General features: G+C 48.5%; 1 protein-coding gene across 1 annotated transcript in view; it reads right to left on the bottom strand.

Annotated features, from left to right (window-relative positions):
• Positions 1 to 12825: 12825 nt before the first annotated feature.
• Positions 12826 to 23995, bottom strand: part of RPS6KA2 (ribosomal protein S6 kinase A2) — a 164225-nt gene continuing 153055 nt past the window's right edge. The window contains exons 17-21 of the mRNA XM_003792376.3: positions 22038 to 22199; positions 20029 to 20105; positions 18431 to 18548; positions 16977 to 17114; positions 12826 to 16158 (exon numbers count right to left, since the gene is read on the bottom strand). Of these exons, the coding sequence (XP_003792424.1) occupies positions 16033 to 16158; positions 16977 to 17114; positions 18431 to 18548; positions 20029 to 20105; positions 22038 to 22199 (621 nt within the window). The 3' untranslated portion in view covers positions 12826 to 16032. The remainder of the gene's footprint in view (positions 16159 to 16976; positions 17115 to 18430; positions 18549 to 20028; positions 20106 to 22037; positions 22200 to 23995) is intronic.

The raw sequence follows: 23995 nt of genomic DNA, 5'->3' as shown, positions 1-23995 counted from the left end.
AGGGTGACTCCTTTAGGTTTGATGCCTTGCTTTGAGGGAAGGAGGGGCGGGAGACAGGGGAGCCAGAGGGCAGAGAGAGTTTGTGTGCCAAGGGCTCAGTGCACTGAGGTGCCAGCTTTCAGGGTGTCATGTTCTGAGTCCCCATAAGTCCAGTAGAAATATAATGGGAGCAACATCCAGGTGTTAAGTTTTAGGAACCACATTAAAAATGGGAAAAATTTAATAGTGTATTTTATTTAACCCAATATGCCCAATATTATTTCAACATGTAAACAATATAAATTATTATTGAAATATTTTCCTCTCTTCATACTAAGTCTTCAAAACCTGGTATGCATTTTACACTTAACAATTTATCTCAATTCAGATGCTAAATTTCCATTGGCAGTACTTTATCTATATTTGAATTTCATAAAATTTGCAGTTTTAAAAACTATATTCACATACCGAAGTTGTTCAAATATACTGAAAAGTTTCTGAATTGAGTACAAAAAAATCATTTTTCTTTTTTATTTTTTTATTGCTGGGGATTCATTGAGGGTACAAGAAACCAGGTTGTACTGATTGAATTTGTTAGGTAAAGTTCCTATTACAATCGTGTCTTGCCCCCAAATGGTGTGGCACACACCGAGACCCCACCCCACTCCCTCCTTCCCTCTCTCTGCTTTTCCTTCTCCTACCCCTCCCTCCCTCTTTCTCTCTCTCTCTCCCCTTCCCTCACTCCCACCATGTCATTAATTGTCCTCAAATCAAAATTGAGTACATAGGATTCATGTTTCTCCATTCTTGTGATGCTTTACTAAGAATAATGTGTTCCACTTCCATCCATGTTAACACAAAGGCTATAAAGTCTCCATTTTTTTAATGGCTGAATAGTATTCCATGATGCACATATACTCCAGCTTGTTAATCCATTCCTGGGTTGGGGGCATTTAGGCTGTTTCCACATTTTGGCGATTGTAAATTGAGCTGCAATAAATAGTCTAATGCAAGTGTCCTTATGATAAAAGGATTTTTTTCCTTCTGGGTAGATGCCCAGTAATGGGATTGCAGGATCAAATGGGAGCTCTAGCTTGAGTTCATTGAGGGTTCTCCATACTTCTTTCCAAAAAGGTTGTATTAGTTTGGAGTCCCACCCGCAGTGTACAAGTGTTCCCTTCTCTCCACATCCACACCAACATCTGCAGCTTTGAGACTTGGTGATGTGGGCCATTCTCGCTGGAGTTAGGTGGTATCTCAGGGTGGTTTTGAAAATCACTTTTCTTTAACATGGCATTCATATCAATAAAACGAGTTCATCTTTTTTAGAAGAGTTAATTTATTTTGAAGGAAAAACATCAGTTTCTAAACTGTACCACTTCAAGTAAGTTTACCTACTCTTAATTTCAACTTAGTTGTATTAGCATCAAATTCCAAAGTTATTACATAAATTGAAAAAACCTCTTATTTGGTGGAGTAGTTTTTGTAGATAGTATACATAAAATTGTTCATTGTAATTAAAACTCTCTGCCTATATATTCGCGTTATTAATAGTAACATTTGTAAAATCATTAGCGATTGATTCATATTCTAACATTTTCAATTGCTAATAAATTCTCATATCTGTCTAGCCAGGTCACAAATAAGCTTTTATTTTGTATTTTTTTGAGACAGAGTCTCAGTCTGTCACCACAGACTAGAGTGCCATCAGCCTAGCTCACAGTGACCTCAAACTATGGGGTTCAAGCGATCCTCCTACCTCAGTCTCCCAAGTCGCTAGGACTACAGCAGCCTGCCATGATGCCTGGCTGATTTTTCTTTTCTATTTTTAGTAGAGATGGGGTCTAGCTCTTGCTCTTGCTTAGGCTGGTCTCAAATTCCCGACCTCAAGCAATCTATCGGCCTCCCAGAGTGCTGGGATCACAGCAGGGGCTACAGACAAGCTTTAAAGAAGCTTCCCAGTGTCAGTGTTAGTGTTTCTGGATGCCCTATGATATTGATGAGAAAATAAACCACTACCATTTGTTGTCTTTGATTATTGGATCTTTGGTAAATATTCCTTTTATTCCAAGAAATACTTGACTTAGAGTTAAAGTAGAATAAAGCTTTGTAGAAGTCTGCACAAGCAGCACTGCCTGGCAGACATCTTTCCACGTCTCTCCACAGACCCACAGACTCCTGGCGTTGCACACGCATGTGGGCCTGTTCAGAAAAATGTCTATGGCTGCTCTCTACCGTGTCTGCTTTAGACAGCAGAGTGCAAAGATTAGGTCATTAAGTAGGAAATACCGGATTTCCTTAAACACTGTGTTTGACAGCTGCTATCTTGGCGTTCTTATTATTTTTAATTGTGCAGGTACTCCCTCATTCTCTCAAACCCATGTTTTGGCTTGTAATTATCTTTCAGATAAATTTTAGGGCAGTTTTTGTGAAACTGAAACCATGGATAAAAAAAAAATTCATGTGCTGAGATTGCCCAGTAGAGGCAGGCCGACCCTCTTGCAAGACAACACTGTTGCACAAACTATGCTGCTCGAAGTATAGGCAGGACTCGGAAACTGTTGTTCACCACATCCATCAGGCACCGAGTGGCTGCCACTTCTTCCGGGCTTTGGGCCACTTCTTGCAGGGAAGAATATTAAATTCTCAACGAGCTGTGGAAAGTGCCTTTCGAGATTTCATAACCACTTGCTTTCTGGAGTTCTTTGCTATTGGCATAAACAAGCTACCGTTAAGACGACAAAACTGTCGATAGTTTAGTTTAATCGTACTGCTTCTTGTTTGAGACATACGAAGCTAAGCCACTGGTTCCAAATTGGACCCTTCAGATTTAATGACCTAACATTTTAACATATATCCTGTAATGGAATGATGTAATCAGGGCAATGTATGTGGTTTCAAAATTCTAATAAATCCGATTTTCAGCTGACAGAGCCAGATGACCCTTTGTTGTGATAGAAAATATTTCTTATCCCTCTAGCTGACATTCTAAGATTCAAAAATACTCATGCCACGGGTTCAGCTTTTGGGGTGGACAATTGGCAACATTCCTTTGTCCATATGGAAGTCAGACATGGGCCTAAGAGGTGACTGTGCCCTGTGCCTCCGCCCAGCCATTCATTTATTTCACAGCCTCTTCCAAATTTGAGTTGCTCGGGTGCATTTTAGGTCAGCTTCGAATATTATTACTTTTTTTTTTTTTTTTTTACCTTGATGCTTAAAGCAGTGAGAAACTTAACATATAGTCTGAATACATATTGGTTTAACATGTTTTCACAAAATGTCCTTCCTCAGGGTCACTTGTTAGTGTCTTTGAGCCGCCTCACAGATCAGTTGCTCAACTCTTGGTGACAGTAATTGTGTCAACTTCCTCTCACTCAGTTTCACCTAAGTGATCACTTGCCAGCTTGGCCTGTGGGCCACACGGGCACCTCTCTGCGCATCCAGCAGCAGAGGACCATGGGTTCTCAGGGCTCTGTCCAGGCCTCCCCTGACCCATTCCCTGTGTGTCATGAGAAGAGCAAAGAGCCAGCTGGCCTGTGACGATTCTAAGTGTCCGCACTGTGAATACACACTGTCCACACAACAGCCAGAAAGATGGCATGTGGAATGGGGATGAGTCTACTCCCTCAGAAACCATCCCCCTACAAAGTGGGTTAAAGTTTGACTGGGTTAAGTTTGTTTACTTGGCCTCAGAGAACTTCCACGTGGACGGCTGGCTCAAGGCCTTGCCATGTCCCTGGAGCTCGTGTTTGGTTTGTGGTCAGTGGTGTACCTTTACTCTCAGAGAAGGTGCGGCTCACAGGAGCCGGCTGGTCAAGTAAACATCAGTGTCCCTGAATCATTCATCTGAAGGAGACTTGGCTACAGCAGCAACAGGGGGAGGGGAACCACGCTGGCTCGGCTCCCACTCTTTCAACCTGTGACTCGCTGGCACTCAACTGTACACATTTTTCTACCTTTATGCACTGCTAGGATATATGTGGAAATTAAGTCTTCCAGTGGCTTTTAGAGCAGAGAGGTGTCAGCTGCATCCCAGGTGTGATTCCTGTGTCTGTGCCCTCACCCGTGTTCCTTGCCCATCCTTTCATCTGTCCCCCAGAGCACTTCCCAGGGGCTGGAGTGTGCCCGGGGTTCAGGTAAACACAGGCAGATAAGGTTTCTGCTGTGTTCATGCCCCAACTGGAGAAACAGGCTTAAAAGAGACTGAGGAGAAGTAAGCCAAGATCATGCTCAGGTCCAGAGGGAGAGAGGCAGAGTGTGATGACAGCAGGCTGGCAGGCCAGCGGGCCTGCTCCTGTGGACAGCTGATTAGAGCCTCGGATGGGGAGGCCTGCAGCAGCAGGTGCCCCCGAGTCTGGGGAGGAGCTCTAAGTAGATCCCGGAGCAGCTCTGAAACCAGGGACAAGGAAGCTTGACATGTCCACACACATCAAGGGATCCAGACTCAGCTCTAAGATGGGAGCCACAGGGGCAGCCCTGAGATTTCAGACAAATAACTGGATTTTTTTTTTTTTTGAGAAATATCTTTTGGATATCTCCTGGGCCCTGGGAAACTCTGCGGGCCTGGTCATGAAACCTCCACATGACCTGACCACAAAACAGGGGTGCCCAGCAGGGGTCCCTCAGGAAGCAGAAGTGGATATGGGATCCAGTGGAGCAGTCTCCAGCACAGGTATGCTGTGTGAACGGGTGCTCCGGCCCCAGATGAGAGGCCAGGTCTGCAGACATCTCTGTACAATGTGCAGACCCCAATATGCTGGTTCCAAGCTGCTTCTGACACAGTGACACTGCAGTTAAGGTTAACTCAGTGGAGAGAATACATTTCTGTTCCCCGGAAAATGTCTCTGGACTTGGCAGATCAGCCACTGTGCTGCTTCGTTCCAGACACAGGGCCTCTCCTCTCCTCTGAGAGGTGACCCGAGTCACTGATTCACCACCACTTTCACCCTGAAGAGCCCTTTGATAGTTGAGTTTCTCCTACAGTCCTGTTACATAAATATTTTGTCTTATAAAGAAGTATTTATTAAGTAATGCACGTGTTTGTCCCCTTGAAGGAGGGCATTTTAAGGAAGATATTTAAAAATTCCTCCTTCCAGCCAGTGGTAATGCACTGAGTTAATAGCCAAACGAAATGCAAAATAAATTTGACTTTTCACCTGTGCAGGTTTGTATGATGCTCGTCAGCTAGTCCCAGTGTTGCCGGAGCACACTGCCTCCTGGTTCTGCTGGGAACTCCAGGCTGGCCGTCACTGGCACGATTCAGGCTGACCAGTGGGCTCCGGACCACAGGCCCAGGACTCAAGACCCCAGACCCCAGGCTTTCCTTGTATGCTTCTCTGACTGAATTTGCTCAGTGTTGCCCCCTAATGGCCACCCCGGCCTAACCCTGCGCTTAGTGGACTCCAGCCTGCCATGGCAATTGTGTAATTTGCCTGTCAGCTGACAGAGGCAGGGAATTTCATCCGATCTGTCCTTGTGGCTTCCAAGTGCCTGGGAAGGGTCACTGTCGTGAGCACTTGTTGAGTGAGTCTGTGAACTGCTCAGGGAGCTGTGCTGTGGCAGACATGGGTCTGCCAGGCCAAATGGAATTGCCCTGAATGCAGGCCAGGACACTGTCATCTCTGGACACTCACTACCCTGTGATTTCTTCTTTCAGGCTATAAAAATAACTTGTGCCCTCATAGAGTGAAAAGGTTTTCTCATGTCCCTCACCCATCCTAGGTTTCTGGCCGAGGCTCCCATAACAAAAGGCAGATTAACAAGAGGAAAAAAATGTTTACTATAAATTTGATGTGACCCGAGGCGCCTTCAGCCCAGGTGTTTTTATGCTTAGGTTTGATGGACAGTGGAGCACAGCTGGGATCAGGACTGCAGGATGAACCCAGTGGTAATGGCAGGGGCCTGGCAGGACCCCCCCTTTGTGCCCCCTTCTTATTTAGAGAGCAGGACACTGCTTTCCTGCTGACTTCAGCAATGAGGGTCTCAGGACCTACTTCAGGGGGCAGGCGGGGGAAGGGCAGAGAGATAGTTCTACTCCTGCTGTTCTCTAAATGCCAGGGGGCCTTGTTTGGGGCAATGTGCCCCAAATACCATCATGCTGTGCCAGAGGGCAGTACACACGCCAGCTCTGTGGGTACCAGGAGACCCCCGCAATCACCTAGAAGGACCAGGCTTTGTCTGTTTCACATGCACCTGCCACAGACAGCCTTGTCTGAGAGTCATCAGCGGGGGCTGGAGCACAGACCTGGGTGGATCAGCCATTACTGAGTTAGAAAAGACCCACACTGAGGACCCCAAGGGCTCACCTCTGGCTTCCTTTCATCTGAAATGTCAGGGATGGTCCCCTGTAGGGTTGTTGTGAGGACAAAATTCATGATTTTATCATTAATTTTCCTGAGGGTTTAGAAATGAAATTTACTACTTATATCACATTACTTTAGATTGAGGTCTATGTAATTCTGACTTTCTCTGGATGTTTTCTAGATTTCAGTATGGGTCTCCTGTAATTAGGTTAGACCTGAAATTTTCCTTGAGATTTAAGACTCTAAATATGCGTTTTAAATTTGTGTAAACAGCTTGATTCTGATCTTAATTTCCTTTTTTAAAATTTGTAATATTTTCTTCAGATGTCATACTTACCTTTTAAACTGTTATTTGGGTCTAAAAAATTGAAATCTGATTCCTTTGGTTTCTAAGTCCACAGTGGGTTTTTGTTTTGTTTTATTTTGTTTTGTTTTGGTAGATCTGTCCCCCAGGCTAGAGAACAGTGACGTTGTTATAGCTCAGGGCAACCTCAAACTCCTGGGCTCAGCCTGCCAAGTAGCTGGGACTATAGGCTTGGGTCACCAAACCTGGCTAATTTTTTGTTTTTTCAATTTTTCAGTAGAGACTGGGTGTTGCTCTTGCTCAGCTGGTCTCAAATTCCTGGCCTCAAGCCATCCCTGATCCTCCTGCCTTGGGCTCCCAGACGGCTAGGATTACAGGCTCAAGCCCACAGTTTAAAAAGGAAAGCCAGTGTGGACCTGCAGGTGCTGCCTGATGGCCATGTGACTGCAGTCTCCAGTTCCAGGGTCCCTCCTGCCCACCCACCCCCAACACCTCCAGGGGAGCTAAGATCAGGAGATGGCCCAGCTGCTGTGTGGACAAAACTCAGGGTAGCATGTAAATAGGTTGAACTATTGCCAACAATGTTTCTAGGGTTAAATCATAGCTACAATTTAGAAAATTTGGCTTTCTTGCCTAAGCTCAGGTGTGATGAAAACAACATATTGAAGATTGTTTCTATGCTGGATATTTACTTGATGTTTCCTCATAGTAAAGTGACAACATATCCACATTGGACAGATGTCACCCATGGAGATGTTTGATTGTAGATCCTGAATTATAGTTATTAATGGAGAACAAATTTAATACAACTTTAAAGGTCCCAGGCTGACTGCTGCTGAAAGGCAGGTAATACCTGTTGCTCAGAGAACCAGATGTTAAGAACTGATTTAAGTCCCGCCAGAGCAGCAGCCCCTCCTCTGCTCTGCTGCCTTCCTGGGCCCTGTCACGTGGGGCCTACTGGCCATTTGGTTTCTGACTTGCTCATCTCCTGTCTCCCACCATGCTGTGGTTTGGGTATAGTTTGTCACTGGAAAAACTCCTACTGGGCTAGAATTAAGTTGTGGCTTTCATTTGAGAGAATATGGGGAAGGGGTGGGAAAGGGGAGGGGAGAAGGATGGCTGGGTGGTGGGAGGGTGACTGGAAAGATCACCTATATGGTCTGTCTAACAAGGGTACAAGTGAACTTTTCTAGAACTAGAATATAAATGTTTTGACACAATGACTAAGCAAATGACATGAAGTCTATGTTAACCAGCTTGATGCAAGTATTTCAAATTGTATATGAAAACACTACACTATACCCCGTGTTTGCATTAATGTATACAGCTATCATTTAATAAAAAAAACAAAAGTAAAAAAAAAAAAGAAAAACTCCTGCTGAAATTTAACTGTCAGTGGAACAGCATCTGGATGGGGGCCTAGCAGGAGGTGGTGGGCCTGGAGGAATAGATGAATGCCCTCCTACAGAGTGAGTGCTCAGTCTCCAAGGAATGGATTGTTCTCTAGAGCAAGTTGTTAGAAAGTGGGGTTTCTTTTTTGCATAGAAGCCTGCTGGTTTGCCTTCCATCCCCACCACCTCTGGATGCAGAAGCCACACCATGTCCCTGAACTTTTCAGCCACCAGAATCATGAGCATCATTTCCCTATAGACCCTCCAGCCTCAGACCATTGCAGCATCTCTGAGGGGCTAAGGCGCACTGCTAGAGGATTGGCCTTTCCGGGGTGGGGCGCTGTTGGCTGATGCAGAATCTCTAGTTCCTAGACAGTGGCAGGCATTAGTAAGTGCTCAGTAAATATTTTTGGAATATTTTTGGATCCCCTTAGTTAGTTTAACTGGGTTTCTACACATCAATTACGAAATTATTGTCACTGTGAAAAATCATCAACAGACTGAAAACAGCTGAAGGTGGTGAGACTTACCAGATCCTTTAGAGATAACCACCTGGTCATGTTACTGTGAGACCCAGGTAAGACGATCTATGTGGGCGAGTTAGTTCTGGCTGCTGGGACAGAACACCACAGACTGGCAGCTTCAGCAACAGACATTCATTTCACACGGTTCTGGGGCTGGGATCTGAGATGGGGGTTCCTGGTGTGCGTCCTACTGCTGGTTTCAGAGTGCTGACTTCTCATTGTCTCCTCAGAGATCAGGGAGCATTGCCTTTTGTTTGTTTGTTTTTGTAATTAATTATTTTTTATTAAATCATAACTTTGTACATTGATGCATTTATGGGGTTCAGGGTTCTGCTTCAATATACAATGTGAAATGTTTACATTGAATCAAGTGGAGCATTGCCTTTTTCTTCTTTTTAAGACACTGATTCTATTCATGAGGGCTCCACCCTCAACCTCATCACTTTCCCAAGGCTCCAGCTCCTAATGCCATCACCTTTGGGGCGAGGATTTGAACATACGAATTTCAGGGGAACGCAAACATTCAATCCCTAAAGTCGGTGTTTCATTGGGCAAGGATTGTCCTCAGGCAATCCTATCAAAATCACAAAGGGAGGTTACAGAAAATGTCCTGCCACTAGGACTGAACCTGCTATGAATCAGGTGGCCCACAAGGGCAGCAGTAGGAGTCAATTTTCTAAATATTCCTCCTTACTGTAGGTCTCAGGGGCATTCTCTTAGTAGAAGACAATGAACACACAAACTGAGTTAAGGGCTTAACTCAAATACAGATGGGAAGTTCAAATATTAAAAAAAAAGAACTGTAGCTTCAGGTACATGTCTAATTTTCAACTTCATAAATAAAAGCTTTGGCAGAAAGTAGGTAATTTAATTACTGTTACATTTAGAGAGGAAGCTAAAGAAAACACACTTTCAGAGGGCTTCCAATTCAGTGTAATGAGATACTCTTCCTTCTCTCGGGTGCATAATTCCCAGTGTCAAAGTGCAGCTCCCCTCCTCAGCACCCCAAGCCCCTCTGGCTGCGACTCCAGAATTGCTCCCGTCCTGCAGGGCTCCCTGAGGTGCCCACCCTGACCTTGTCTTGAGAGCTCTGTGTGGCATCAGGTGCACCTTTACAAATAGGATTTATTCACTTCTCTTGGAAGGTCATGGCTGGATAAAATGTCAAGGATGGTTAAGCCCTAAAATTATGTGGTGCAATAATTTTCCCCATAGCGCCCTGGGACTACATGTAAACCAGGAGGTCCCCCGGCTCCTTTATAAGCCCCTCTTGTTTTCAGCAAATCTGGGGTTGGTGTTAATAGGACAAAAACTGTGCTGAACTTTGAGGGATTATATATATATATGTGTATATATATATATTCTGAAGAGTATTTTAATCAGATTGATTTTATATCCTTAGATGTACACAGAGTTGAGAGTTAGGCTGAACGTTCCCACGAGATACAGGTAATGGCCCAAGCCTCGACCCAGCCTGTAAGAGGAAGGCCTGCAGAGGCTTCTTGGATGATAGCTGGTTCAGTCTTTGAGAAATTACCCACCACCCCACCTATTTTGGGAGGCAAATCTCCACGGGGCTCTTGGATTTCTGCATGGAGCCACCTGCTGCCTTGGTTCTGGCCTTCTTTAAGGACGTTTGTCTGGAGGACATCCTGGGATGACAGAGGCTGTGGCCTTCCTTGGGGCAAAGGGCAGGCTGTTTCCTGTCCAGTGTGACAAAGACACTTCCAGGGAAAATGGCCAGTGGATTTCCTAAACTGAGATCTCCATCTATAGTGGAAATTCAGTATGTGTAACCTGTCCACATGACCATTCTTCAGCTCTCCCGTAAGACTTGAAGAGCCACGGGGACCACGTGTGCACAGAGCTCATGCTGTGTGCTGGGTGGTCCATGTCTTCATCAGTATCCAGGAGACTGTGGGAGGGAAACTCATTAGGCTGCAGGAAGGGCGAAGCTGCAGAAACTCACTCCACAGCCCTGGACACCTTGTCATCCCCAACCCGAAACACATACAGGTTGACAGGTATAAGTGGATCTGTGCTCAGCTGTATGTAATGTGGTAGGTAGGCTAAGACCCACCCACAAATGCCAATGTCCTAATTCCTGGAACCTGTGTGTGGGGGCGGGGGGGGGGGGACTCAAGGTTGCAGGTCGAATTCAGGCTGCCAATCAGCAGATCTCAAAATAGGGAGGGTGTCTGGGCTGCCCTGACCGGCTAGTGGAAACACAGGGCTTGAGAGTGAAGAAGAGGCGGGTGAGGGCACAGTAAGGATGTGACTGGGAGGAAGGCCACCTGCTCTTTCTCACTTTGGAGGAGGAAGGGGCCGTGAGGTGTGGGATGCAGGCGTTCCCTCGACGCTGGAGCAGGAAAGGGCCTCCTCCCCGCAGCCTCCAGAGCTGGTGACACCTTTGTTTTAGTTCAGTGAGCCCTGTCTTGGACTTCACAACTGTAAGATAATAAATTACATCGTTTCAGGCCACAGGTGTGTAGGATTTGCTATTGCAGCAATAGAAAATGATGTGGAGAGGGTGGAGATTTTTCTTTAACAGGAGGCAGGATTTTTGGAGCATGTATTGTTGGCTCTGGAACTCCCTTCCCTTCATAGCTTCCAGCTTCCTGCAGTGTCTCCCAGAACCCAGGAGGGCTCCCCCGCTGTGTGGGGGAGGGGGCAGCCCAGAAGCCATGGCATCGTACTACAGGAGCACAGGTGTGTGCGTGGGGTGTGTGTCTGTGCTGTTGCCGACATGTGCTGGTTAGGAGTTTACCAAACGGGATGAGGAAATTAGCTGGACAACTGAAGACCAACAGTGTAGATGTTTTACTTCTGTACTGAGAAAGGACAGGCATGTGGCAGGCTGGTGGAAGGCACAGGAAGCACAGTGAGGGTCGTCCTGGTAGCCACCTGTCAGTCACCTGCTCTGCTTCACAGCAGGGCTGTCCCTGCCTCCTGCCTGCATCCCCATCCGTCAGACAGCTGGGTCCTGCACTGGAGTGAACACATGCCACACACACACATGCTCAAACACTCAAACATGTGTTTATATTCAAATGTGCAGACACACGTTCTCATATGCACACTCATGTGCACACACATGCACAGACATGCATGCCTAAACTCAGGCACACATCATGAATACACACACGAACTCATACCTCTACACATATGCACACACGTGAATAAGCACACACATACATACAATGCTCATATGTAAACACACTCAAGAATATGCAGTGCACATACATACACACTTGTGAAAATAAATGCACACAGGAGCTCATCAGCACACACATGCACATCCGCATCCTCATATACACATCTATACCTGCACACACGCGTATCTACATCCTCACACACACACGTCCACACCCACACACATGCATGCCCCCCCACATGCATATGCACATCCTCACCCCTCATACACACATGTCCACACCCACCTGACACACATGTCCACAACTGCACACACACGTCTGCACCCGCACACACTCATGCCTGCACCCCTCCCACATATCCACACCTCCACACACTCATGTCCACACCCACACACATGCATATCCACACTTGCACACACTCATGTCCACATCTGTACACACTGTACACACTCATGTCCACACACACACACATATCCACACCAGCACATACTCATACCCTGCACCCCTCCCACATATCCACACCTGACACTCATGTCCACACCCACACATATCCACACTTGTACACACTCATGTCCACACCCACACACACACATTCACACCTGCACACACTCATGGCTGCACCCACCCACACACATGCATATGCACACCTGCACACACTCATGTCCACACCCACACATTCACACCTGCACACACTCATGGCTGCACACACACACGCATATGCACACCTGCACACACTCATGTCCACATCCACACACATATCCACACCTGCACACTCATGTCCACCGCCCACATATCCACACTTGTACACACTCATGTCCACACCCTCACACACACACACATTCACACCTGCACACACTCATGGCTGCACACCCACATGCATCTGCACACCTGCACACACTCATGTCCACACCCACACGCATATCCACACCTACACACACTCATGTCCGCACCCACACACATGCATATCCGCATACATAGGGCTCTCAATGTGGAGCCATTACAAAGCTGATTCACCTCCAAGTAAGGTGCTGCTGGACAGCAGTAAAGTCTACTGGAGACACTGGGCAGTGTCCAGGAGTCGAGGCAGAGGCCAGGGAGCTACCCACAGACTGTCATTGGCAACAACATAGAAAGTCCCAAGGTTATTGTTATGCTAGAAAAACATTGCACTTCATAAAACCATGTTTATTCAAAAAAATCTATTCAGAAAGTCTGGAAAGCATAATAAATATCTGTACAGTGGCCGCCCATCTCCAACATGAAATGTAAAGCGTGAACATGAACATGGTCTGTAAACATAACTGCCGAGCTTGTAAACAAAGTGCCAAGTGGGAAGAGCCGGGCAGGGAGGCGCGTCCTTTGCTCTGCGGCTGCGGGGCCTACCCGCCCTCCTCACTGCTCAGGAGCCTGCAGTGTCCTTCTCAATCCTCAGTGTGCCCGACTCTTGGCAAGGTGAGGGGTAACAAAACCATGTCAGAAATAAACGGAGTGCAAATCAAATTCTATCATGTGAAGCGTAAGGTCAAAACCCCAATGTGCGGCTTTAGGAATAACACCATTTAATTAACAATACTGGCTCACATGAAGTACTATTATCACGTTAGAAGTCCAACAATCTTCCAAACATCAACACACACAGAGTTAGTTTAAAATCACGCACAGATCTGACTTAAGGATACAAGTGAAATCCTCACCACTTGCCCACATTCAACTTTGGGGGTGGAATCAGCAAAAAGCCCCCTTGCTTATGGGACAAAGTCAAGCATTTCTTCCACACAGTGGGGAGGAACGAGGGGGGCTGTCAGGGTAGAGGATCCTATAGTGGTGCCCTGCAGGGACAGCAGGGCTGGGGTAGGAAGCCTGAGATCTGGGGCTCCGTCTTCTCCTTGCAAACGCTGTGGTTTTCTGATCCAGAGGGGAGTGATTATCTGAGTGAGCAAGCAGAGCTGTGTAACCTTCTGGGAGTCCCTGTCACTTGTGCAAATCGCACGGAACCTCCACCAAGTGCAAACTGTTAACGACACCTTCTTCCACACCTGGACCGCCCTGGGAACAGCACAGGCCCCAGCTAGTTCACTCAGGATTTTTGGAAGCTTAGTTTAAAATATGACATCATAGTGTCTTAGGCTGACTCTCTTTGAAGGATTTCAAGTATCAGTTTGTTCTGGATAAGGGCAGGAAGGAGAGGTATTTTACAGACACTCGTGCGGCAGGGACAGGGATGCCGTCTGCCGCTGACACACATTGAGCAGGTGGAAGGACAGTGTGGTGTGGCGCTGAGCCTCTGGGTCCCTTTGGCACGTTTAGTTCAGAAGGTAAGGCTGTGTGAGCAGATGTTACTGAGAAGGAGCAAGGGCGCGAGCCTGTGAGCACGCGGTGGGGAGACAGCCACCTCCCAGCGATGCTTCTCCCTCCCTCCTGCCTCCATTGGAATTGAAGCCACTAACAAACATGCAGACAAAGCCGGCCTTGGGCTCTGGGCAGAATCAGAAATGACTTTGTCCATGTCTAGGAGAGAAGATTGATTTAAGGACTATTTACTTTTCCCTAAGTTTTGAATAAGAAATGAAATAATTCAGACCTAAGAAACAAAACTGTCATGAGGAGAAGTTACTTTAGTCTCAAGAAAAACCATTTTCTAATGAGAAAAACCCAGTGGGCACTGCAGGAAAACAGGTGCATAATCTGTCCCTCACCTTTTATTCTTTGTGGTTCTCTTAGAAAATCCTCAGGGAATAATTAAAGCTTCTGAAATAAGGTTATATTTTAAGATTTGACAACAATTAGACCAAGCTAAGGAGTTATTTTTCAGAGTGCTGCACCTTTTGGGAGGGGAGGGTTGGGTACTGGAGTGACTGGAGATGAAAAGAAAAAGCAATAAAATATCTTACTAAAACCTGGCTGTGACCAATAAGTGCCTCCCTGTCCCTGCTGGCTGCTCTTTGAGGGCCAGGCACTCTGGGGCGCCTCCCACCTGGGCACGTCCTCCTGCCGTTCCCTCAACAAAGGCAAGCACAGCATGGCGGTCTGTGCTACCCAACGCCGTGTGCACAGCACACCAGGGAAGTCGAAAATACCGCGGAAAGGTCTGTCTCAGACAGATCTGTGCAGCAGAAACACAAACGTAACATGAAACCACAGGCCCAGGAGGTGCATCACCAGGTCCACAACCACAGGCCTATGAGGCGCATCGCCCCGCCCACAGCCACAGGCCTAAGAGGCGCATCGCCCCGCCCACAGCCACAGGCCCAGGAGGCGCATCGCCCCGCCCACAACCACAGGCCCAGGAGGCGCATCGCCCCGCCCACAGCCACAGGCCCAGGAGGCGCATCGCCCCGCCCACAACCACAGGCCCATGAGGCACATGGCCTGGTCCACAACCACAGGCTGAGGTGCATCGCCCCTTCCACGGCCACAGGCCCATGAGGTACATCACCCTGTCCACAGCCACAGGCTGAGGTGCATCGCCCCTTCCACGGCCACAGGCTGAGGCGCATTGCCCTGTCCACAGCATGTCTCGTGCTGGCCATCCCCCCTGGTCATCCCCCTACCCCTCCCTTGGTTGGAGAAAGATGGACAGGAGGAAACAGAGCTCAGCTTCTCCAAGGCTCACAGTTCTTCCAGTGACTAGAAAGCTGAAGGTGAAGACAGCAAAACCAGTGCCTTGGAGAACCACAAGGGGCCACCCAGGTGCTCTCAGGAGCCCCTAGGAGCCATGAGACCACCAAGCCAGAACAGGGCACAGAGGGTATGCCCTCTCCCAGATCCCTCATCCTGTGACCTGCAGCCTTTGAGGCAGAGACAGGGCTATCCTGATTCTAGGTAGGGCTTTCCCCCATCCATATTAAAAAAATCAGAGGGCAATAAGGAAGCGGCTCTTTGGATTATTCTGGATGGGGCCTGGTGTCTACCCCCAGCCCAATGGAGGTGGCTGAGCGCCTGGACACCTCTGGTCCCATCCAGACTCCGCAGCTCCCCCACCCCCGCCCAGCGCAGCCTGCATAACCGGGGCTGGCCCATGTACATATGGGCCTCACACCTGGAAAATAATCTCTCCTTACAAACATAAGCCACAACATGAGAAGGCTTAGAGGTTCCCAGAGAACACTGCAGGCCCCACAGGGCGCCAGCAGTGACAGGAGCTTGCTGGGTAGGGGATGGAGGAGGAGGTGCAGGTGCAGGAGGCAGGTGAGGCTTCAGAGGCCTCTGGATCCTCTCCAGGGCTGTGAGAGAAGCACAGACACGGAGAAGCCAGCTCCGCTCCATGTCCCATGCGAGGTCACTCTGGCCTGTGGGCGGGAGCTCAGCTTGTGTCTGTGAGCCAGAGAGGACGCTTGGCAGGTGGCTACGAGCTGGCGGCTGCTGTCCTGCCCGCTACAGCCTGGTGGATGTGAGCCTCTTCATGCCCCGGCGCTGGGCCAGGTTGGATGACAGCACTGGCTCCAGCCGCGGAGCCTGAGGTGTTCTGTTCAGGGCAAAGTAGGTGGCGGCCATGGCACCCTGCAAACAGAAGGGAAGGGAGGGTGGCCGTGGTGCCACCACTCCTGTGCTGGGGGGCTGGAGCCAGGGAGGGCCTGTGGGGCCTCAGTTTCCTCCAGGTAAAATGGTAAGAGCTTCCCCCAGGATTGCTGTAGTGTCTGGCACACAGGGCCCACAGGTAAGGATGATTCCATTCTTACCACAATTTCCATCAACCATCCCAGGCCAACCGCACCCTGTGCTTGTGCCTTGGGGACAAATATTTTAGGCACCCGTGATCCCCTGCACTGTTCCTAGGGAGGCCAGGCCTCTTTAGGGGCCAGTGGGGTCGTAGGAACACACTCACGGCCAACGCCAGGACCCCCAGCCTCAGTTTGCCTCTTGATAGCAGTGTGGACGAGTGTGGTAAATGGATTCACCCTGGAGTGGATCTGATCCCAGGAGGGACCTAGAATGGGCCACTCCTGGCTGGGTGGCCCAAGTCCTGAGTCAATGGGCATAGTCTATATTCCTCAAGAGAGGAGGCCTGCCCAGGAAGACCAGCTGACCTGAGAGGCCACTGCTTCTCTGAATGGAAGTCACTCACAAAATGAAAACTTTTGCAGACCTCTGATCTAGAAGTGAGGCTTTGGGACTTGGAGTGGGACAGGCAGGATATCTCCCACCACCACCTCCACAGCTCCACTACTTAAAAGGAACACTGTGTGCAATGATGTGAGGCCTGTGTACAAGTAATGCAGGGGGCCCTGACTGTGCTTGGCCCATCCCTACAGAAGCAGAGGTGCCAGGCCCTCTCTGGGCTTCCCCCTACCACCTGCCCTCTCTCTGCCTGTTGGTACCTTCACCAGGTGCACGTCTTGTCTGCTGAGCTGGTTTTGGGACAGGTACTCCCTGTTGACAATCCATGGGTGTCTGAGCACCTGCACTGCAGTGAGGCGCTGATGTGGGTCCACATGGAGCATCTTGGATACGACATCCTGCCGGGTAAGGTCACAGAGGGAGAGAGGACCCAGAGCCAGTCAGAGCCCTCCTTACGCGGCACCCACCCATTAGCTCCAGAGTGAGTCTCCACATTATATGGCCAAATGTTTATTTTCAAGTTTAGAAGTATGAGAATAGTTTATAGCTGTCAAAAAACTCAGCAGGTTACAGAAGTTTTATCAAGAAAAATTAAAGATGATGTGTGTAAATTGATGAAATTCTATTTTTGTAAAAATGATATCCTTCTAAAGGGAGAAGATGAAATAAAATTTCACAAACAGAAATCATTTCATAGTAATATATCTAGTTACATTTTTATCAGGATTATCCACAAATATTTATCACAAATAGTCACCAGCCACAGAGACTGTTTAGTGCAATCTGGAGCCATCACATATGCCAGTGAGCTCGTGTCCAGTAAAGGTAATTTTTTAATTTGATTGTAAAGTAATTATAATAAACATTTCTAAGATTGGTCTATCTAGAGCTTTGTTTTGCGTGTACAACACACATTCAGCTTCAAGGTGGATCACATTTCAGAGTCCCATGTGGTTTATACTCCATGCATCTGTTCTGTTGTGCATCCTGATCATCCCTGAGGCAAACAGGGCAAATGTTACTTTTTCTATCTTGCAGATGAAGACACTGAAGTTTATAGTAAGAAGTCGATAAAGGAAGACCCAAGAGGAGAATCCATATATTGAGACACAGTCTCACTCTGTTGCCCAGGCTAGAGTATCATGGCATCATCATAGCGCACAGCAACCTCAAACTCCTGAATTCAAGGAATCCTCCTGCCTCAGCCTCCCTAGTAACAGGGACTACAAATGCCCACCATCACATTGCTAATATTTCTATTTTTAGTAGAGACAGGGTCTCAAGATCCTGAGCTCAAGCAATTTACCTGCCTTGGTCTCCCAGAATGCTAGTTTTACAGGTGTGAGCCACCACACCTAGCCAAGAATCCATATTCCTTCCACTAGCCCAATCCTCCTCTCTAGTGTGTTCCCATCACATTTAAAAAAAAAAAGAAAGGGAATGAAACACAATGCAAGGTGGGATCACCCAATAAAACTGTGGTCATAAACCACAAGTAAGAAACACTATGTCCTGGAACAATGTCCTTTTCCTGCAGAGAAATCAATGTCTCTTCATCTCTGATGACATTAACCTTGGTGACTTCTTGAAATAAATACTCCTGGAAGCATCATCATTCCCGTTTTCAGGTGTGAAAGCAAAGAGAACCTGGACTTGTTCAAGACTCATCTCTGCCCCTTATTTAAAAGGTAAAAATTCTGGGGCAGGTACTCACCTTTGCTGCATCGGATATTGAGTCCCAGTTTCCCCCAGAAAGGGCGTACTTCCCACTGCCGATCCGTGCCAAGATCTCCTCTGGAGTATCATCTGGTCCGTTTGCAAACGGGGTAAATCTATGCAATGAGATGATTTATGGTAATGAGCTTCCATTTTATAACATAAAATAAGCTCTACAATTAGCATCTGCACTTTGTTGTTAAAAAGAATAGCTATTTTCTTTTCCCTGCTATGCTGTGAACTTGGGATTAATTTCCTAATGCCATGATCCTTTTCTCCCCTTGGTCAATGGGGCAAGTGAAGACTCTGCTGTGGGCCTCAGAGTTAGCCCTTCAGGACCCTTTCTGGTCACACTGGGGATGGAGGGGTCCAACAGTTTGTCTTGTGATTCCGTTTCTGTGGTGACACTGAGGTGTCATGGATGAGCGCCTGAGATTTAAAGTTCATCTATTACCAGCTCTGGGTTCTTTGACAAGTTAATCTTTGGAGACTTAATTCCACATGCAAAGTGTACACAAGAATGCACGTGAATGGCCAGGCATGGTACTGGCCGCAAAGTCGGCAAGCGTGAAGTCTCTTAAGTGCAAAGTCGATGTTTATTCTGTCGCCCCTTAGCACACACCAGGGCATGACCATGTATGCCTTCCAGGAAAGGAACTGGATGTGATTCTGATGGCATGTCCTTAGGCAGCAAAGTTAGTGATCCTTGTTTTATGAACAGGGAAAGTGAGTGTCTGAGACTCACCCACCAGGTAGCCCAGTAATGTGGCATCAGGGAAGGACCGTGAGCCCTTCCTTTGCTAGGACCTGGGCAACCGCCCTCTGCCCCGATGCTACCTACCAACTACTTGGTACCCAAGAAGGTGTATGTGTGTGGGTGTTGCTCACACTCGGTACCATTCTCTCCTACTCTTGCAAGAAGCAGGCCATTCTCTCCTATTCTCATGAGGACACTTTGTCCGCGTCGCTACAGCAAACAGAATTGGATGGTCTAGAGTCCTATTTAAGTATTTCATAAACTCAAATGTTAGAAGCCAGCAGATCTTATAGGATCCTAGACCTTCCTTCATAGAAGGAACCACGGAGTGTCCTCACTTAGGGATGAGAGAAGAGAGACCAATATCAGTTGGGGTTTAGCCCAGATCACCCGGACAGCAGGTCCAGATCTCGTTGAGTGCCATTATGTGTCTCCTCACAAAGAACTGACTCATGCACGGCTGATGGCCATGAAAACCAGGTACAAGCCAGTGAGTGGCAGTCACCTTCCCAGATGCCGCCTGGCCCTGATACTTCTGTGGTTGCTGTTTGGCTCAAGATGATGTTTCAAGGGCACAGTGTTCCTGCCTTTTAAGAGAGTGGCGAGTGCAGCAGAAAAAGTGTGGACTACACAGGGAAAAGGCCGAGTGTAGTGGAAAACACAGGGCTCGATTTCCTGTCCTGGTTCTTTAGACTTTGTGAGGGCTGTGGAAGTCTGAGCCCTTCCCTGGCAGCCTGGGTGTACGTGTGTGGGTGGTGTTGTCCACACTCTATCACCAGGGCGGGCCTGCTCCTGCCTCAGTGGGGAGTAGCATCGGGGCTCCTGCCAAGGTCCCTTACCCTGCCAGCATGGTGTACAGCAGGATCCCCAAGCTCCAGACGTCACATGCTGCATCATAGCCCTGACGCTTCAGAACCTGCAGGGTAGCAGACCACAGATAAGCACTCCCTGTCTCTCCCGGGGTACCTGTGCCAGGTGGGAGGGGTCAGCAGGAGGAGAGCTGTGTGTGCAGTGAGTCCGTGGTCAGAAATGGAGGGCCAACCCCACTGTGCTGTAGCAGAGGCCTCCCAGAGAGCCACAGCTCCTGCCAGACACACAACAGACAGACTGAAAAGGAGGCATTTAATTTTCAAGGCATAAGTATTTTTAAAATCATGTGTAACATAAAATCTCCCATCTTAACCCTTTGTAAGCGTCTGGGCCAGTGGCACTAAGCACATTCCTGTTGTTGTGCCACCACCACCACCGTCCATTCTCTTGTTATCTTCCCAACCTGCAGCCCTGTCCCCAGTCTGCTGGAACTCCCAGCCTCTGCGGGCCACTGTCCTCTGTCTCCTGCCTGTGGCTTCTGTGGGGACCTCTGATGAGTGTGACTGGCTCCTTCACTTCTCGTCATGGCCTCCAGCTCCATCCATGTGTGCCCTGGTGCCTCACTTTGTGGTGCTGGGTAACATTCCCCTGCACACACAAAGGGTGCTGAAAATGTACATCTGAAGAACAAAGGCCAACGGGCCGGAGCCAATCCAGAGAAGGCTGCATGAATGGGCGTCACTGCCTGCCTCACCTGCCACCTCAGCCTTTCCCCTAGGGGCTGCCCTGAGACCCTGCGTCCTCTTCCTTTGTGTCCTGTCTCTGCTCTAAAACTCACTGCTCTTTGTCCACAATGCCAGATGCGCTAGAGCTCAGAGCCGCTCTGAGGACAGCCCAGTCCCCATGCCCTCCAGACATATGTGGAATATGCATGTTCAGAAACCTTCATTGGTTTTCCTGTTAACTCTGTCTTCTGTTTCAGGGCTCCATCCCAGCTAAGAATCTATGAGGGTTAAGGTAAAACTGACTAAGGGAGGCATCACTAGTGGCTCATAACCAGGTTACACAGGCTGCCCAGGGGTCTGGATGAGTCCTGGGGAACCGACGTAGCCTCCAGCTGTGCGTCCATGCACGTCTGCACATGGCACACACGAGCACTCTGCTGTGGACCAGTGGCCATGGGTTCCCTCTCAAATAGCCAGTAGACCCACCATGATGCCAGGTGGGCCTTCTCTGAGGACTGGCCACGTCTGGCCCCACTTGCTCCAGAGCGGCGCTAACACAGCTCAGCACCCACTGATCTTGCAGGATCCAACATCCGCCTCTACCCTTCCCTTCCTCCATTCACCTTCCGCTCAGGAGCTCACGGTGCTTTTCTAAAAAGCAAGACACCAAACTTGTCTCCACAAATGTATCAAGGACTTGAGAACCTCATGGACACCGTCCCCAGGAAATAGGAAAAGGGAAGGCTCACAAGATGGCCTTGCTGTGATTCTCCGACAGGCCATGGACTTTTACATGAGCTTTCAGTGGCAAATCACCACTGGACCACAATATTCTCAAATTTGACGGCTGCCACTTGATTCTGTCAGGAAAAACAATCGCGGGCAAGAATTATGGTGCAAAATGCATCTGCAGACTTCACTCTTGCCCAGTGCTGTCAGAGCCTTCTCTGACCCCAGACGGCACCAGCCATGTTCTGCGTGTGGGGAGATGGTGGCAGACTCGTCCCTCATACCAGCTTGGGACAAGTATGAAGATTTGGTCCAAATTGTCTATAGCACAATGAAGATTTAACAGGAAAATGTTACCTTTTAAAAAGTTTTCAAATGGAAGAATAAAATGATAAAAATCACTCTGTCTGAGCAGGGTTGTGGTGGGTTCAAAGGCATGGAAGGCCCCCATTTCTATCCTTGGGAGCACTTCGGATACTAAGACTCCTGCCCTGCCCACAGCCGTCCAGGTCCTCCGCACATAGCAGAAACCAAGGGCCGCTTTGGGAACTGACAGCCTGAACTCCAGCACTGGAGTTTCTTACCTCTGGGGCCACAAAGTTGGCCGTGTAGCACGGTGTCATCAGCAGCCCATTCTCTGCTCGCAGCTGCTTGGCAAACCCAAAGTCACAGATGCGAATGGATTCAGGGTTTCCAGACTCATCCATGTACAGAATGTTACTCGGCTTCAGATCTCGATGGACCACCTGAAAGCAGGAGGCATCACGCCTAGTTAGGGGGCCAGGGACTGGGCAGGGGAGACGTAGAACGAAGTGCGCAGAAGGCCAGGGTCAGCCTGCAGCTGGGGGCTCCCTGCAGCAGGCCCAGGGGAGCCGCACAGGAGGGTACTGTGTTCTTGACAGGGGCCCCTTCCACCTCTCTCTTACATGGTCACTCGGGGCAAGTACCTCTGTTACCCACTTTTATAGTGAATGGACATTCAAGCAGATAAATAAGCACCTATCCAAGATGAGGGAACAGCTCACTGGAACGATGACATAAATGGAAATGTGGTGAGTTCAGGTGACAGAAATAAAAAGCTTTACTGAGCTATCACTAAATACTGACTGTGTGCCGGGACTGGGAGGTGCAGATCGAGGCTGAACATTTCAGATGTCCTGTTAAAATACAGGAGGGATGACTTAAGCAGGAAACCGAGCCCCATGTAGAGGCCTCAAAGGTGAGCAAGAGAAGACTCTAGATTCACCTTCATTTCCTCCCTCCCTTGACAAAAGCAAAGCTGCAAAATGTGTCCTGGAGAATAGGGCGTCCAACCTGTGTCTCAAGGGCCACATGCTAATGTCATGTGAACTGCTTATCTGAGGTGTCAGATATCATGGAAAGTTCGCACAGAACTTTATTCTGCTCATCAGCTTCGCTTAGTGTTTGTGTATGTGATGTGTGGCCCAAGATAACTCCTCTTCTTCCAGTGAGTAGCAGAGAAAATAAAGATTGGACATACATTTGCCTGCTCTGGGAAACCCTGGAAATGCCCAGTACTCTTAGACTATGCGCGGCCACACAGAAGGGGCCAGGGTGTGGTCCTGGAAGAATATTCCCCTGGAGACTGCATTGTAAAAGCTCATGACCACCCACTCTGGCCCAGAGGTCACCGCCTGGCTCAGGAGAGGTGCCGAGGAGAGGCTATGTACAGCAGAGTGACTTGGGTGCCCCTTCCCGGGAGGCACATCTGGGGCTGAGAGCATAGCCTGGAATAGGAGCACTGGGGCAGCAGGCTTGTGCCACCTTTCTGAGCTGCAGCTCCTCCCCTGCACCAGGGTGTGGTCCAGGGCTCAGGAGTCTGAATGAGGCGCGCACACCCCTGGTGAGGACTGCTCGAGCCTCAGCTGTCACTGCCATTTCTGTCCTCAGTGTCCCTTTTTATCAGTTAATGAATCCAACTATATATCACAAATTATGAAAATTCTGCATTTCCTTTTATCTTGGTCAAGGTAATTTCTTTTACTTAAATTTGTTCACATAAATTTGATGTATTAATCTAGTTCCTGCGTACATTATGTGTACAAATTATTTTAGACCCTTGAAGGGCAGCAGAATATATCACCCCCACATGTGCGCTTTGGCGTAAGGATGATCTGAGCTGAAGACAGCTGAGACCACACAGATGAGGGAAGAGCTCCACCCTCTCCTTCCTTATGTGCCTATAAGCGGATGTAATTGGGAAAAGTGTCCCCTGCCCTCTCTGCCAGGACTGACTGCGGTCAATCAGCAGAGACCACAGCAGGCCCTCATCAGCCTGGAGAGCCCAGGATGGCCACGCCACAGGCCTTACTGCCCAGCCCTGGCTCCCACGAGTGTCCTGACGTTGACCTCCCAGTCTGCTGCCTTCGAGACTCAGATCCTCTGCCCAGCCCTCTCCCCGATGCCTCCTCTACAGACGCTGCCTGAGCCCAAGTCTACCTGCCCCTTTGAGCTATTGGTGGCCAAGTGTTCCAGCCCAAATCTACCTGCCCCTTTGAGCTATTGGTGGCCAAGTGTTCCA

Source organism: Otolemur garnettii, unplaced genomic scaffold, assembly GCF_000181295.1.
Source record: "Otolemur garnettii isolate 467f Iridium unplaced genomic scaffold, OtoGar3 scaffold00056, whole genome shotgun sequence".
Lineage (NCBI taxonomy): Eukaryota > Metazoa > Chordata > Mammalia > Primates > Galagidae > Otolemur > Otolemur garnettii.
The sequence above is the reverse complement of the archived record's forward strand: the minus strand, read 5'-3'. Positions and strand labels throughout refer to the sequence as shown.